We start from the raw sequence: 18,587 nt of genomic DNA, 5'->3' as shown, positions 1-18,587 counted from the left end.
ACTCAAACCAGGACGAACTGCCAGTATTCAGAGGTCTTAACTGTTCAGCCATTGATGAGGCCTTGAACACAATAATGAATCTTCAAACTTATTCAGCTGTTAATTCCATATAGTCTCTTCTCTTAAAGACTGAAATTCGAATCATAGATCTTTCAGTTTACTAGTTGGATCTGCTACTACTTGCACCACCAGAGGACGCAAGGCAAAAACAGGTAAGTCTTTACAAATGTACAATTGTGGTACAATTTGTAAATTTACAAATTTACAAATTGTGGTCTTATCCAGTCGGTCATCAGAAGACCCAGTTTCGTAGAAAACTACAAGAATCAAGTCATTAAAGAATTTGCTATTACATTGCATCGGCTAAATAATTTGCATGTCAGATAGATTTAAAAATTCTAACATAGCACGTAAGGTCACATTTTCCTAAATAGATATGGGCTACCCAATAGTCGAGCGGTAATATCGTTGAACACTGGTAGTTCGACCCAGACTCATATTCTGGCAAACAGGTTGACTGCATAGACACTTCAGTGGTTTTCCTCCTGTGTAACGTCAATACCAGCTAATTTCCCTTGGGAAGTTCTCCACGAAGACATACTTTCATTAATAAGCTAACACTTTCTTGCTTTGCCATAATCAAATAAACTAAACCTAAAACTGTCATATGTTTTGCCGCCATTTTAAAGGAAGTTTCACATTCAGCCTCCCTAACAGTAATAAGATAATTTTACTTGTTTGCATATACCATATTGGCATATTTTACATGTTCAAATATTCAAGAGGATAATTATAACTCTATTTTGGCTGATCATAGAATAATTAAAATTTCATAGAATAATAAAAAATTGGAACATGAGAGAAAAAAATTCTCACAAATTCCCTTTGTATATTAAAAAGTATTTTCTCAGAAAATAACGATAAAAAATGCAAGATTAATTTTTCACTATTATCGAAGCAATTCCTTAACTGGAAATTTAAAGCATTTTATGTTGTTTCTTTTACTGATATACTGATATTTGACTAACTTTCTGTATTCGGCCCATATCTTGATTAAGGTATGAGTAATATACAGCGTATGTATTAGTATGCAAATTATAAAGTAGCCAAATACTAGATAAAATACCATTTTAGCAACCAATCCTGTGACGAAGATACCATAGGGAGAAAAACTAATTTCACTCGCTAAATTCAACGGAGGGGAGAATTTGCTTAATTATATCCACATGGTAAGGGGAGCCCGCTTTTGAAGTAGTTTGAGTCAAAATATTTGCCGTTTTTGTAACAAACCTGGTAAGTACACACGATTATTTTTTATGCGCTTTCCTGAAAAAGCCGTAATGCTCAGGGGGTGGGTGGGTTAACTGCCAGTGGATATTATCCAATAAAATAACAGTTAAATATAAATTATGAGTGTTTCAAAGCATATATGGTGTGCACATGTGTGTGTATTGCCTATTGTTGTACATGCACTCACAGATACAACAAAAACATAGCATTTCTATGTTTTTGTTTTGAAATTGGGGGTATGGATGGTCAGAAAGTGCTTTAGGTAATATGATATTACTCTTAAATTTATTATTACTTGTTGTCTAATAAGAAAAAGGCAAACATTATGAAATGCATTTTCTATTTGATTAACTGCTGTTGTTGTTATTTTAATTGCTTAAATGTATTCATGGTATTAATTTTAAAATTTTACATACTACATCAATGCAACATTTGCATTTTAATGTATTATTAGGTAGCCCTTTGTTTGATTCCAAGAGTACCTCTGAAATGCCTTTTAGAACTTTTACCTCGCTTCAGTAAATTAGGTTTACTGAAATTAAACAGCCAGCATTACAAGGCTGTTTTAGAACGCCTGAGCTTGGAAGAATCTTTGAATGATGGAAGTCTAGATCCATTGGAAACATTTTTAGTTTTAAGAAAGTGGCAAATAGCAAACAGAATCTTACCTGGTAAACCTATTCTACGGCAAAATACCCCTGCTTTGGATGATGCCCTACAGAAACTGCATTTAGCTTCATTTAAGGTTAGTATTTTTTAAATTATGTTAACTCTGTTATGTATTGCATTTTTCTGTCCTGAAAATTATAGTTAGAAAAAGTAGGACTAAATGTATTTTTTATACTTTTGTTTTGTATGAATTTGAAGATAATCATCATTGAAAGGGTGGCAAAATATTGAAGGAGTTAAATTAGGCCATACTGAATAATACTTTAAATACTGAATATTAAGAAACATTAGGCAATATCACCATGTGGAAGGTATTAAAGGTACCACATATGACACATAAAGTATCTGCAAAATGTCCCCTGTTAATTTCTCTGTCTTTTTGATTTAGTTTTTATTATGGAAAATCTTAGTATTATAAGCTTTTGTGGTACTTGCATATTAATGTAACCACCTTGATGAAGCTTGGCGATTTTTAACAGATGAAAAAGAATGATGACATAAATCATCATTCAGTTCACTGTATGTAAGTAAGTGTGTGTGTGAGAGAGAGAGACTTATGTATCCATCTGATGAATGTACATATAAATCCAAATTATTTAATTAAACTATAAAAATGATACATACATTTTTTTTCTTAAAAAGAAATGTGGCTATATGCTGATCAAGTATTACAATTAAAATCCATCATTAATTTTAGTCTGTCTTTTCTATTATTAAGCCTCTTTGTCATTATTACCTGCCACATTTTTTCTATGGCATCATCCTCTCACTTCTCTCTTCCCATCATGCATCTTCTTGCCCTTCTCTCTTCCCAGTCATATTTAACTGTAGCCCTCCTGATTCTCACATTAGGGCATCCTGATATGAAAGATCCTCCTGAAGTTGATGAATGTGTAGTGAAATCTAAAATAATTAAATTTAAAAAAAAAGAAAGCTCATTCCTCTTGTGGATCATTTTAATAACATCTTGAGTTGGGGGGGGTGAAGAAGAAGAAATGTCTCTTTTTCAAAACGTCTTAAATGCTCAAATGTCTTAAGGACGTGCCTGGAAACATCTTGTCAAGGGAAAAAAAATTGACATCTTAATAAATCTTGTATATGTATAACTGTTGCATTTTGGGCACTTTGTCGTGATAAAACAGGGATTACTGTATCTATAACATGTTAATAACAGACATTCTTGTTTTGTCTTCAGTTCCAGTTTAGGATTTCTATTTGGATTACAACCCTTTTTTTTGAGACCAGCCTTGGAGATTTCTTCTTTCCCTTTTCGTCGACTTTCTTTTTAAAGGAAGGCTAAAATTCTTCTTCCCAATATTTTTTACATTTCCATGTGCTAGTTCACCATGTGAATTCTAGTCAATCCAATTATCAGTAAATTGATCTTTGTGAGGCTTGGTCTTTTGGTGAGGCTGTCTTTTGACTATACTTACGTGAATTCCAGTTAATCCAGTCTTTTGTAAATTGATCTTTATATTCTGGTGGGGGTCACTTTTTGATTTGATCAGTTATAATTAGGTCTTTCAGTTTATCAAAAGCCATCTCACGAAGAATATACTGAGAAAACATTTGTCTAAATTTGTCAGCAATAAGTTTAAACCTTTTTTGTGACATAGCTTTAATATGTTGGTAATTTTGATTGTCAAAAGGATTTTGGCAAACCCTTCTTCATAATTTTTTTAACTTTCTAATGATATTTAATAGTTTTGAAATTTTTAAATTTGGGCTTAAGATCACAACTAACTCTTCTGTTAAAATCTTAAGATTATGCTTTTTACCTTTAGCCAGAAACAGCATTGTTTATGCTTAGTTAACTATTCTAAACAAAAGTGCATTTTGACCATATGAAGTTTCAGATAAAATATATAAATTTAACAGGAGACAGAATCTAAATAGATCAACGTACAATCAATTTAGCATTAAAAAAATTAAAAAAAATATTTCACAAACTAAATTATAACTGACTACATTTCAGGAACTCTTATTTCAAGAATTAATATTCAATAGAAAATATTTAATTTGCAGTTTGAAATTTGTGAATAAAAGTTGCTGTTCATAATGCAATCCAAAATCACATGAACAAATAACTAATTTCATTTTTAACCAGTGCAATATATCTGCACCTACTTAATAATATTACACATGACCTATTTACTTTGACTAGATGCATACAGCATTTGAATAATTGTTTACAAAAACAAAAAATATAATATTGAATTTGAATACTTTATGTTTTCTTTAAATCTCAGATTTGTCATTTACTCTAAGTACTTCAGAACCATAACTATGATGTACAAAGAATATCTTATGCAAAAATTAAAGTAGTTATTTGTTTAATATCAATATATACTACTTCATTATATGTCATATTAACAACTTCTTATCTGAAAATGAAAAGTAAACTTTAAATGAAACACAGTTGTTCAGAAATATGTGGCCTTTTTAAATACTGAATATCAACACCAGGAATGAATACAAATGTTAAATTTGAATTATCTTTGAATATTAAAAACATTATCTTTTTATAAAGATAATATTAAAAACATTATATAATTTAAATATGATTTTAATATTTTCTTCTGTTGCAGACAATTATTCCTAAGGAAAAACGATATCTTATTGCTTTGGACATAAGATTGTCAATGAATCACATCCACTGTGTAGGATGCAGTGCTCTTACTCCTTCTCATGTTAGTGATATTATACTGATGGCACTAGTAAAAGCTGAAATGTCCAATGTTACTGTTGTTGTATATTCTTCTGGTGAACTTGTATCTGTTGATATAAACAACAAGATGACACTTGGGGATGTTGTAGAACACTTAAGTTCCGTAAGTGTTGTTATATTTTATTGTAATAACTTTATAATTTGTCTAAAATATTTATATAAAACCTTTTAATGTTGGTGTAAAAATTTTAATGTTAACATAAAGATTATTGGCAAAGTAAAATTTTTCTCTTACACAAATCAGTTATACAAAGAAAAAGTAAATGTAAAAACCGCCATGAAGGTAAGGGAGGTATTGTTTTTGGTCAAAATTAAGTACAGTCAAAAGTCGTTAATCCGGACTCGTCAGGACTTCGGCGATTCCGGATTATCGATTTTTCCGGATTATAGATCATCAGTTTAAATCTCGTAAGATGGCATGCAGAAATTCTAAAATTAAAAATATGAAACCGTAATTTATGAAATAAAGAACAATTATGATCTAAAGGGTATCAAAATTTACAAAAAAAAAAAAAAAAAAAAAAAAAAAAAAAAAAAAAAAAAAGCTTAATATTTATTTGTTTACTTTATTAAACATTTCTTTCAATGTAAGTTGTTTCATTTTATGTGATAATACTTTCTCTTTAATTCTATAAACAGACATAATTTCTTGTTCAGTTACAAAGTTCCGCTGTTCAATTCCCGTTAATTGCTGTGCCGATAATACCGACTAACTTGTCAATCGAAATTTTTTCGTTTTCACTAACCTCTCTGTCACCTTCTTCATGTCTTTATCCATTTTTTGCAGCAATTCCCCTTTTTGTTTGTTAGACATCGAAACATACTTTCGTTTTGTAGATCCTTTGGAAGTTCCAGCATCGGAAATTTTATTTGACATAATCGAAAGTTTAAGTTTACTTTTATAAAATTGCTCTTACAGTCTGCAAAAAATAATAAGCGGGATCCAATTCGAAGATTAAGGAACAACGCAATCATTAACATTAACTGAAATAGATAATTAGATAATTTTAGCTTACACCGTCCGTTATACATTAAACGCGCAGGCGAAAACGTATTCTGCACTTGCGCACACGCATATGCGCAATAGTCAAGGTCTTACGCGCACGCGTTAACCGCCTGTGCGCATGTGCCAACGTGGCGCATGCGCAGAAAGTTTTTAGCTTTGAGGTCCGGATTATAGATCATTCCGGATTATGGGTGTCCGAATTAACGACTTTTGACTATAATGAATTTTCAGTGAAAAAAAAAAAAAAAAGAATTGCGATTCCCTCAACACATTTTTGCTATTTTTGCAATGTCTGTCTGTATTTGTATGAGAATTTTTTCGTTCATAATAACTCTTATATGAAACCTCCCCAAATTTTTCTTTAATGTAATTAAGCATTCTAGCTTCATATAATGAGTTGATTAGATTTTGGGTAAAATTGGACAGCTGAAAGAAGTATTTGCATAAACTAGAAGTGGTACCTATAACAATCTTTTATGAAAACCAGAAGTAGAGCTTTACTTGAAGTACATAAGAGTTTTTAATAAAAAACTGTATCAAGATAATCCAATACTTCTCAGATTTGGTAACTAAAAAAGTATGTGTTTCGAACAATGTATAACATTTATAAGCATTAAATAGATTTATGAAATTATGCTAAATACAGCGAGAATAAGCTCAATACGAAGAAGAGTTTTCATCATGGAAGCAGTTAAATGTATTAGCCTCAATCTCCAATTTTGTGTTCCTTTCACTTTTCAAATAAATAACTAATAATAACAATAACTTTTTGAATAAAAGGGTGTGCTGCCACCAAATGTTATCATCAATATTTTTATAGAAATAATTAGCAAATGTGAGGCCGGGTGGTGCAGTGGCTAGCATGCGCGCAGCTGCATCACAGGACGGAAGTTTGATCTCTGGGCTGGGCAATGTTGACTCAGCCTTTCAACCCATGTGTAGGTTGATAATTTTTTTTTTTTTAATTTTATTTTTTATTTATTTATTTATTTATTTTTTACTTTTTATTTTATTTTATTTTTTTTTATTTTTATTTATTTATTTATTTATTTATTTATTTTTTTTTTTGTGTGTGTGTGTTTAAGCATTCTAGCTTCATGTAATGAGTTGATTAGATTTTGGGTAACATTGGATAACTGGAAGAAGTATTTTACATAAACTGGAAGTGGTACCTATAACAGTCTTTAATGACAACCAGAAGTAGTGATTTACTTGAAGTACATAACAGTTTTTAATAAAAAAAAATATATTAAAATATAACCCAAAACAACAACAACAACAACAAAAATTACAGTATATAAGATTTTTATTCAATGTGAATAGTATGGTATTTGATTGTGGCTAAAACTGATAAATCAAAAGTGATGCTTTATTTGAAGCTCTGAACAAATTTTCATTAAAAAATATGTTGAGATAACCCAAAACTTCTCAGGTTTGGTATTTAAAGAGGCATGTGTTTGGAACAATGTATAAAGCTCGGTTCACACCAACGTAGTCTCACATTCGGGCGGAAAGCGTTGACCAATCGAAAGCGAGCTCAGACATGGCTTTTTTTCCGAAAGACCGGAGAACGCATGAGTTGACTTAACTGTAACTTTTTGACACATGACGTGTCAGTTTTAGGTATCTTGTTTCAAATGTTCAGTTTATACCATGGTTTTTATATGATAGCACTTTCAAAAGTTCTTCTTGATGGAAAAAAAGTCAAATGGACTAATCTTAATAAAAATTTCAGGTGATAATAAAAAACTGCATATGATAATAGAATAAATAGCTTTAAAATAAAGGTAAATCCTCAAGTTTATTAGCAGTAATAAACCTTAACAATCAACCATAAATTATATATGGTTTATAATTTTTACAGAATAATCTAAAGCAATATATTATTGCGAGAAAATAGTGATGGATTTTGAAATCCCAGATTTTAAATTTTTCTTAAAATATATCTACATCAATTTAAGGTTGCTCTTATTGCCTAGTGGATAAAACGTTGGCTTCTTGAGTTAAAGATTTTGGATTCAAGTGTCACCAGGAGTACTGTTGAAATGGAGTTGGTATTTAAAATATATATATATATATATATATACAGAAAATATTATGACTAGTTTCAGAGTAGCCCAGATGCTTTTTCAGTTTCCTGAACGTGAAGTGTGAAAACCATATTTACCCGCAAGATATTTTAAAGCACGGAGGTTACATGCTCAAGTAGAAAATTCAGCTGGTACTAAAGATTTGTATTGCGGGTTTGGGCCCTACTTTTCCCTACCTTTGATGAGGGTATAAATACACCAGATTTTTTTTTTTTATCTACTGCGACTTTTTTTTTTTGGGAGGGGGGGACACAAGGAGCTTGCATTTATTTTTCATTTCATTCATCATTGATGTAAACCTAATTTTCGTCCGGCCTTGTGTGCATTATCCATCTTTTTACAACAAGCCTTTGGTATAATTCATAAGAATATCTGACTACGATGATCTGATTCTATTTCGGCTGACACGAGTCTAGCAAAAGCGATACTGGTATTTGTATAAAGTTGCTGTTTCATCTAATTAACCCGTAACAGGGGAGGTGAAAAAGTTGAACACAACAGGCCTTGAATTTAGCCTTAAATTTTTCGATGAAAATCATACGTTGCACTAAATTCTATAAAACTAAAAATAAGAATGCATCTACTTTGAGTTAACTATTTTATCTATATTAGTTAATATTTAAAGCAAATTTTAACCGGAGAAAATTGTATGTAGCACAATACATAAAAATTTTGACAGTACCAGCAGTATCAGTATCTCAATGATTTTCTGATAGTAAACAATTTAGTTTTCGTCGTCTTTAGCACATTCATTGCATAACTTTTGCGTGCATTCCAAACAAACAGGGTCTTGGCAAGAGAAACATAAATATGCTGTCTTTCGTTTCTTGCTTGGGGGGCACAGACAACATGTTTTCCTTGATTTTAATTTTGCTTCTTTTGTGCACTGCTCCACATCCTTAGACTCAGCTTCTTTTCCTAAAATCCGCTTTATCGTCAGGCGCACTTTCTCGATTTATTCTTGGATTTTTCACTCTCTTGTGTAGTAGTGGTTGGACTAATTCTCTCGCTAATTCTTTCAAAAACACCATTCTGGTCATAACAGGGTTTTGGTTATAACCTTGGTGCAAAATGTATGCGTTTACTGTACTCATATCTACTAACCGGTAAAAAAGAGCCATAGGTCAACGCGTTGTTCTCCTACTACAGGAATGGACAGAACATTTTTCATCTAAAGCATCAACACCACCTTTGGTTCTGGTATAAAAAACAATTATTTCAGGTTTCTGTGTTTCCGAGTCTGTTTCTATCGAATGATGCAATGATGACATCAAAACCACTGCTCGTCTTTTCTTTGGAACAAATGAAATCAAGGTTATGTCCTTAGTAAATCCATACAATGTTGAATTCTCTTTTCTTGACTTACATGGAAGAAAATCTTTCGGAATTTCTTTTTTATTTTTTTTAACAGTTCCAACATATATCAGTCCATTTTCAACAATTCTGTGGTAAGTTCTATGGAAGAAAACCAATTGTCTGCTGTTACATTCCTGTTCGTATTAAAAATTGGTTTGCTCAAACGCAGAACAGCTTGACTTGGTTTGCTGAATTTTTTCCAACTCTCTTCTACGCTAATTCCATCAGAGTCTTTTCCACAATAAAGATATGCATTGTAAGCATAATTATTCCGGCCATCAGTCAAACACATAACTTTTAATCCATATTTCACAGGCTTTTGGGGCATATACATTTTAAAGCGACACTTTCCTCTGAATCCAACAAGCATTTCATCAATGCAGACGCATGTGCCTAATGTGTACGCTTTCTGTGAGTTATAAATGAATAAATTCATCATTTCAGAAATAAGTGCTGCCGGATCAGATTTCTTTCGTTCTTCCCTATCATCTGGGTTATCAAATCGCAAATTTGAAAGTAAAAATTTAAAACGTTTCATTGACATAACTGCACGAAAAATATCACGATCAGTGGCAAATAAGCATTCAATATCCATTCGTGCCAAATAAACATTCAATATTTTCATGATTGGATTTGAAGACTGATGTGTTTATAAGTAAACCCAAAAGAGCTCTCAGTTCATCAACGCAGGTGTAGTCAATTTCACCTTTAATCGGACCACATATATTTTTTATTTTTCTTTCAATTTTTGGATTTGTCCATTTCACAATTATGCTTAAAAGTTCGTTAGTAAAAAGTAGTTGCCATAAATTTTTTGGATCTGAATTATCAATTTTTATATAAGGTCTTAGTCCAGAAAGTGTTACGATATTGTGAGCTGGCCTTCTAACTTTTCGATTTGGTTCAACGGATGACCATTTGAACCGATTTTTTTCCGTAGTAGTATTTTACGGATTTAGTTGTTTCTAGATCAGAGAAATCATTGCTATTTGCAGAAAATTCAGAGTCTGTTGAGTGGGCACTTTCGCAGAAATTTTCTTCACAGTCATCTTCTTCACTAAAATCACTTCCAACTTCGTCTAGAATTTTTTTCAGTTCTTCTGCATAATGCGGATCAGAAGGATAAATGAATCTCCGCGGACCTAACTTGAAAGCCATGTGTTCACTACTGCCGAAAATTGTAACACTGAGAGGGAGGTGAGGTCTCACAGACCGCTCTAGAAGAATTTCAACAGATACACTTGCCAAAGCATTCTAATAAGAAGGGGTCAGAAAGAAGGTCATGAAACGTGAAGCTAGGGGAAGAATCCATTCAATTGGACAAAGCATGCAATAGGGTGATGGGAGGAACATGTGGCGCGGTCTGTCAGACCGCACGTCCCTTGTTATGGGTTAAAAAATTTAGTGAGTTCTGAATTTTAAACAAGTGGTGACGAGTAAACCATTTATTTAAAAAAAATTAAGAAAACTGTTATTTATGCAGAAAAGAAGCTCGCTAGTATGTAGCTGATTTTATGGAATACTTCTATGCATTTTAATGGCTTCATGTTTGTTTTTCTTATCATGCGTGACCACTTTTTGAACAATTTATATATAAACTTAATCAGAGGTTTAACCATGATGATAATTTTTCATTAATTTAAAGAACTTTTGCATGAGCATTAGCAAATTTGTTAATTGTGGAATTCAGTTTTTAAACACAGAAAAAGAAGTATTATATAAAATGCAGTTTTTCAATGAGTTTTAGATAAAAGTGATATTATAAAATAACCCTTTAGATAGTGGCTGTTCATTAATATATGAATGACTTATTGAAATAATTACTGTTGTGTTTAAGGTAAAAAATATGTACAAAGGGAAAACTAAAACCATTTTTTAGATATATACAACGATCCTCTCTGGAATATCCTATTTCTATCTTCCAAACGATTCGTTTCTGTGATATTCTGACAAAAATTAGTGTTCTGCTTTTGAATAAATAGTTCAATGAGGTCTAGAAATTCATCGAATTGATGAGGTGTCACGCGAAAGTAATTAAAAGAAATTTCATTTCGTTCAAGCGCATTTCTTCAATTCAATTATTTGCATCTTCTTGCTGCAGTTATCTCTAACATATTAATGTAAACCACTGCAGTCTGCTTCTCTTACACAAAGCAAGAAGTAAAATAAGTTTTAATTGAGCGGAAATTAAATCTATTTTAATTAAAAAATGTAATTGTAAAAAGTCAAAATACCACACAAAAGTTTCACGTTTTCCCTCGAGTTTCTGATATAAAGAGCCATCTAGTGCGAGCATATGACAGCTTTTAAAGCAAAAGTTGCGCTCTAGTGGGAACTGACGTACGCGGAAAGCGTTTTTTCCGCATTGACGTTTTTCGCCCCAATTATGCTAAATACAGCAAGAATAAGCTCAATATGAAGAAGAGTTTTCATTATGAAGCAGTTTTAAATGCCTCAATCTCCAATTTTGTGTTCACTTTGCTTTTTAAATAAATAACTAATAATACTAAAAACCTTTCAAATAAGGGGGTTCTGCCATCAAATGTTATCATATATTATTTTTAAAGAAATAATTAGCAAATATGAGGCCTGGTGACGCAGTGGCTAGCGCGTCGCGCAGCAGCACTGCAGATCTGAGGTTTGATCCCTGGGTAAGGTTGACTCAGCCTTTCATCCCACAAGTGGGTCGATAAATGAGTACCAAGTTCGCTTGGGAACTAAACACCAGGGGTACTGCGACCAAGCTGACCACTTGTCCGGGGCATATGCTCATGTACCCCGGGGCCTGTGGTCTAGAAAGGAGATACCAAGGCACTGCCAGCCATGGCTCTGTGTGTGCTGTTTGTGCCACTGAGTTTAGTTTTAGTTTAATTAGCAAATATAAATGGTATAAAAAAAGAGGGGGGTAGGGAACAGTTAACACTTTTTTTGGGAATTCTAAAGATATGCTGATTTTAAAGATTTTGCTATTTTGTTCTTGAATTTTATGTGATGTTCAATAATAAGAAATAAAAAATCTGATATGTACACCATATGACTTCCTTGTATGGAATATTAAATTATACACATTTTTTCCTGCATTACATTTATAAACTTATTTCTTCAAATTTAATGAGATATATTTCTCATTCAATAACTTTAGTTGTCACTTCATAGTAAATTAAAAATACATAAAACCCCAAAAATATCTTTATTAAAAATTGAAAATAATATAGAAAATATATAAAACATAAACACAATTTAAAAGACAATTTTTACTATTAAAATTAGAGTTTCTAAGCAAAAACATGCAATTTGCCCATCCGGCAAGAAGACGGCTGTTTCGGCTCACAAAACTGGAATTTGTCGTTTGGTCCCACTTATCAAAAAGACACTCAAGGTGCAGAGGCTGACTTAATTCAAAATTCTGCTTAGTTTCAAATTAGTTTATGCTTAGCTTGTTATTGCTTAGCAAGTAGGGCTGCTATATTAAAAAAATTAGGCTTAGATGCACTTAAACAATTTTTAAATTGTTGATAATTTTTACAACTACTGCATGCAGATTAACTAACGGCATAAGAACCTTAACTGGAAGATAAGAACAACATAATTCAGTCATTTCTAAAGCAAAAAATTCACAATTTACCCACTTATAAGAATTAAAAAAAAGAGCTGATGGAGCCGTGTAACAAAGTGGGTATATACTATATGTTTATATACTTTTTGGTGCAGCCGATTGCAACCAAAAAGAGAGGTGCACAAATTCATTATAGCAGTCCTATGTGCAAAATTTCAACGCTCTGAGGCTACTCGTTTTTGAGTTATAAGATATACTCAAAAACCGTATGCGTAAATACATATGTAGGTATACCGAGATACCTACATATGTATATACGCATAGACGTCACGAAAAAGTTTGAATTCTGAATTCTTTTAAAATCCATTTTGTAATCTCTTTGTTGGAAAAGAGTAATTTAATGTGTTCTTATTTACAAATGTCATGCAAAAACATTGTTAAATTGCATTCAATAGCATCAAAATGGATAGTTTTGTTGAAATATGTTACTCGAAAATTTTTGTGATTACAATACTTCCTTTACTTCATACAAAGAAGTAAAAAAATATTTCTCTTATTAAGAAAACTGAGCAATGAAATCATAAATTAAGAAAAGCCTGAAAAGAAATGCATGACACACACACACACACACACACACACACACACAAAAAAAAAAAAAAAAAAAAAAAAAAGGAAAAGAAAAGAAAAAGGACAGTTTTACATTTTTTGTTCTACTGGACCAATTGTCAAAATTTAATTTTCGTTTACCATGTCTCAAAGGTGCGACTTAGGATATATATTAGATTTATAAATAGGATTGTTCTAACATAGGTATTTTGACACAGAGTTAGACTTTTCCTGAAATAACATTCCAATGTTTATCCATGATTTGATTCTATGACTTAAATTATGCCAAAGTGCCAAGTTTTGCTAAAATTGCACAAGTAGGTTTGAAAAAAGTAGCTCTCAAAATTTTAGCTCCTCCTTGTAAATCGAATTTGTTATGTATTTATTAGTATCTCTTTTTTTAAAATTAAACTTATTTGATTCTTTCTTTCACATTTCGAAATTTAGATTCATTCCAAATAAATTTGCTCATTTTTTATCATTTATTTTTACAATTTGTATTTTTAAGTAATTTTTATGAATTTTCCGAAACAAATTTTGAATTATAAAGTATAAAATTTTTACCATCATCTTAAAGTAGATGTATTTCTAAGCATATTCACCAAGTGAATCATACTTGGTGTAAACTGGGGGGGGGGAGGAGAAATACAGCAAGATAAATTTTTAAATTTCTACATAAATTTTTCACCAAAAATTGCAAAATTTTATATCTTGGCATAATTTGAGTTGTATAATTGGAATATGGAAAAAAATTGGTATGTTATTTCAGAAAAAGTCCGATTTTGTATCAGAATCATCTATGTTAGAATAATGCTATATATAAATCTAATATATATCCTAATTCACGCTTTCAAGACATGGAAAACGCAAGTTAAATATTGACAATTGGTTCAGTAGAACGGGAGATATAGGAACTGTACCAATTTTTTTTTTGTGCTAGTTGTACATGAACATATATAGTTATCATTGTCTAATGCAGTCTTTGCAATAGACAATTGTCTATTGCAGTATCCGCAACCTTTTCTCACCTGCGACGCACAAAAAATCTTTCTGGAATTTCGTGGCACACCAAAAGCTAATGTATATATGTATTGATTTATGCACAAAATTTACAATAAATTTTTGTTTTTAATTTGAAAAATATACAATTATAAAACCATAACATATTTATTTATATGCAATCATAATAATTATCAATGTGATACCTGCGCTTGCTTCAATGAACACAAAAGTTTTATATTCAAATGCTGACACACTTACAATCACACTCACAACCACGCAACAGTGAAATATATAAAAACATTTAAAATAGACATTATTAAGGAAAAAAAATTGTCATTGTGTATTAAATACATGATAAAAAATTGCAAAATGTCAAATACATGTATTTGATTGCGGCACACCTATATCCTACTCATGGCACACCAGTGTGCCGCAGCACACCGGTTGCGGAGCACTGGTCTATTGTATAATGGGGTAGAATAATAAGAAATGAGTAGTGTTTATAATTAACATATCTTTATAAGCAAATTATAATTTATTAAAAAATGGTCTGCAGAAACGATAGTTTTCTTAAAGGTCGTGCTGCCCACATCAGATTTTTTTTTATCATTGCAGTCTTAAATATCTTCTTCAGAGTTGGGGAATTATAAAGCAATGATTCCTAGTCAGTTGTAGGCATATTCATTTAGCAGTATTGAAAAAACAAACAAAAAACTATGGTATTTTGGAGTATGCAACGAAGCATTGAGTAAGGCTAATACATTTACAATGTATGATAAGATGTAAGTTAAAAGTTATGAAACTGATTGAATATTACGATGAGTGGTTGTTTTAGCAATCTGAGAAGTAAGATCTTATAAACTGATTAGAGCCTGGATATTAGAGAATATGTCTTTTGAAAATATAACCATCATTTTCTCCATTTCATGACATTATCTTGCTGTTGTAGAAAAAACAATCTGTGTGTATTATATTAATTTTAATTTGTAATAGATTTTTATGTTTCCATTTCATTTGCTTTTTCTTTCCTTTCTATCCTAGAGATAATGTAAGTATTTAACGTAATGGAAAAGGTGAAACTAAAATGCAGGAGTAATATTGAAAACTTGCAAACTCAAAACCTTTATCCAAATAATAGAAATAAAATGAAACCTTAACTTAAACTTTAACCTTAACCTTAACGCTGTTCTTAATCCAATATTTATAGTGCAGTCATCACACATTTCTGTTTTGGTAAGATGTCTATCACTTCTGTTTCATCACTTATTAAAATTCTGTTACTATGTAAAAAATAAGCTGATAGTTAAAGGTTCAAGTCACATTAATATTACCATCTGCTATGTATGAAGTCAGTGATAAGTAACTAATGATATAAATTGCATACCAGCAGTAGATTTGAGGATGTATATAGTGTATTTACAGGCATTTGGGAAACATTTTAGTGGCTGTTGTCATGAAGAAATGGATTAATTTATCAGACTTAACCTTTTGACTGCTACACGGTGCAAAAGCGCTGCGTTCATTTGTCTCAAAGCACTGCGAGTTTCAGTGTGTCTTTGTTGCTCCGTCATCAAGTCTATAATTATAATTATAATAAAATATAAGTCAATAGACAACATCAAGTCAAAATATGTCCCGCAGTTTTCGTGCGTTCTTGCAAGAATTGCTTAGCAGTCAAACGGTTAAGGAAAGGAATGATTATTGGGTAAAAGGTGGCAGAGGCATTTCAGAATATCTGCAGTTTGTGAAAGATTCATGAACTGCTGTGATAAAAGTGTACCATAAAATGGCATGATGCAAAATAAGTGAACTGAAAATTACAGAGTACCATGAGCCATATATAAAAGCCATATATGATCAGTGTATTACAGCTGAACAACTCGCTGGCCATAAGAACTGATGGGCTAATGCACTTGTGTCGAAAATGACAATTCAGTGAACCTTGCTACATTTTTTACTCTACAGCAGATGGATGGTGACAATACTTATGCTAACAACTGTTAATTAGGGAAAGAATATGGAATTTGCATGGCAGTATCAATAGTGAATTGACAGTGAACCTCCACTGATTGGCAAAAGTTTGCTTTCTCTGATAATTCAAATTTTTTCTTTATCTAATAAATGCATGCTGATAAAAACAAGGAAAGTGTAAGACTGAGCACTTCTCAAGCATTTTTGGATAATACAAATCAGTGGAGGCGACATTGTGGTCCGGGGAGTGTTTTTGTGATATTCTATAGATACTTTTGTCATTGTAGATGACACTGTATATCATATTACATATACATTGATCCTTGTAGATCACATACATTTATGTATACAAACTTTATTTTTGTCTGGAAATAATGACATTATCTAGCATGATATGATCCACAGCTAGGAATTTCATCAGAATTTCATCAGAGTATGAAGAAAACTTTACTGTACTTTGGTCTTCAAATTCCCCAGATTTAACCTAATCAAAAATCTATAAAACTATGTCTATCATGCTTTTCACTCTACGAAATCTCTACCATGTATCTTTTCAGCAGCTGTCAACTGCACTGCAGTCAGCATTGTTCCATATCACTATTTACAACAGCTTATTGAGTTTTAGTTTTTCCCAGGCTTAACCTCTGTTCATGCTGCACATGATAATTATTCTGGATATTAACAAATGCTCACATTAATGTGATTCAACTGTATATAAAATGCTGGGCATGCATCTTGCTTTAATTTTGCAGTGTATTTAAAGACTATTTTGTTTGTGATGTGAAAAATAATTCTTATGTGCAAAGCTCAATGAGAGAATATACATGGGCCAGGCAGAGGGCTTTATTAAAGAGAAAAGTAATGTTTGTTTTATTACTGCAAGGTTATTTATGGTGTGCATCAAAGTGATCATGAATGTTTTTTTAAATTTGAAAATGCATTAAAAATGTTTTTTATTTATTTTACAAATGCCAAACATTAACGCTTAAGCCGTTAGTTCATGTGCTCTCCAGTACTTTGTAACAATGTCCTCATACCGAGAAAGTGCAATACAATTATTTAAATGTTCAAAAATCATAGGCTGATTGGATTACATAAAATACAGTTTAGGTAATCCACCACTCCAGTTCTTTAAAGGTGGTCTTGCAAACAGTCATGTCCTGTCAGACATCTAAATAGAGCTACCGCTGTCTTTCTTGGAAACTGGGAATGAAAGTTGTCTTTCCCCAGATTTCTCCAACTCTTATCCATAGCACGTTGAATCATATCCTGCTAATGAATTTTCTAAAGAGTCAGGTTAACAAACAACCTTCCTAAAACCTTGCATAAGAAAATAAAAATTTTGAGAAAATAATATGGGATAATTGTGTTGAAAAGAGCACTAATTCTGCTCTTATACGTAGAGGATATTTTAATCATAAGTAGAAGTCAGCATTATATAAATAGAGTAAAGTTACAGTTGAGTAAGTTTTTTTTTATTAAGTGATAAATATTAGTTGGTTTTAGTTATTTATGTTCCTGTTCTTTTATTTATGCTAACAGCAAAGTTTAAATTTCAATGTATTTCTTCGGTCGTGCACTAAGATTGCGGCGCACAGTGAAAGAAGAACTAAGAATTAACTGAACTAAGAATTCTAGTATAAAAGAGTAATGAATTAATGAAATTAAAAAAGAAAACATCCATAATAAAACCTTCACCCTTCTGAAGAAATCTGATTTCTTCCCCCTCTGTTATTCTCATATATTACAGTGTATTTTTGCTTCAAAATTCATTGGGGTATTTCAAAAATTGGGCCTTGTGCATGCTGTTGATCTCCTCATGTGCAGGTACAGGTAGAAGTGGGCTTTGGCATTAGAATTTCATCGTTCGTTGTATAGTCCTTCTGCACTAACTGTATACTTTTGCCCTAATTTTTAGGAAGAATACCCCTGGAGGCTAGTCTGAAAGTCTCCTACATCTTTTCCCCTGCCATCAACTTCTCAGAAGGTCTTCAGCATGCCATGTATTTTGAGTGTCCCCTTGATGTCCAGGCACTATATGCCTGGGATTTGAACCCAGATCCATTCATATGACAGTCAGTGTCACTAACCACTATGCCGATGGGGGGGGGGGCTTTTCCCATATACAGTGTGATTTGTTTTTGCTTGTAAAAACATCAGAGAATTTCACAAATTCAGCATTATCACACGAATTTTGATCAATAAAATCTGATCTCAAGTGAATTCGATGAAGTGAAACTTTATGCAAAGCAGTTTTTTACATTCTTTACTGTAGCATAAAAATACAGTTTTTCTGAAGAAATGAAACGATTT

General features: G+C 31.8%; 1 protein-coding gene across 3 annotated transcripts in view; it reads left to right on the top strand.

Annotated features, from left to right (window-relative positions):
* The window catches only part of LOC118201470 (RNA-binding protein RO60-like), an 88,105-nt gene that overhangs the window by 45,365 nt on the left and 24,153 nt on the right, over positions 1–18,587 (top strand). For all 3 annotated transcript variants that reach the window (XM_035373594.2, XM_085816689.1, XM_035373600.2), the window contains exons 4-5: positions 1,745–2,035; positions 4,548–4,790. In XM_035373594.2, the coding sequence (XP_035229485.2) occupies positions 1,745–2,035; positions 4,548–4,790 (534 nt within the window). The remainder of the gene's footprint in view (positions 1–1,744; positions 2,036–4,547; positions 4,791–18,587) is intronic.

This window comes from Stegodyphus dumicola, chromosome 5 (assembly GCF_044657685.1).
Source record: "Stegodyphus dumicola isolate Sdum_Otavi_A_Nest chromosome 5, ASM4465768v1".
Lineage (NCBI taxonomy): Eukaryota > Metazoa > Arthropoda > Arachnida > Araneae > Eresidae > Stegodyphus > Stegodyphus dumicola.
Note: the sequence above shows the minus strand (reverse complement) of the source record. Positions and strands in the feature narration are given on the sequence as shown.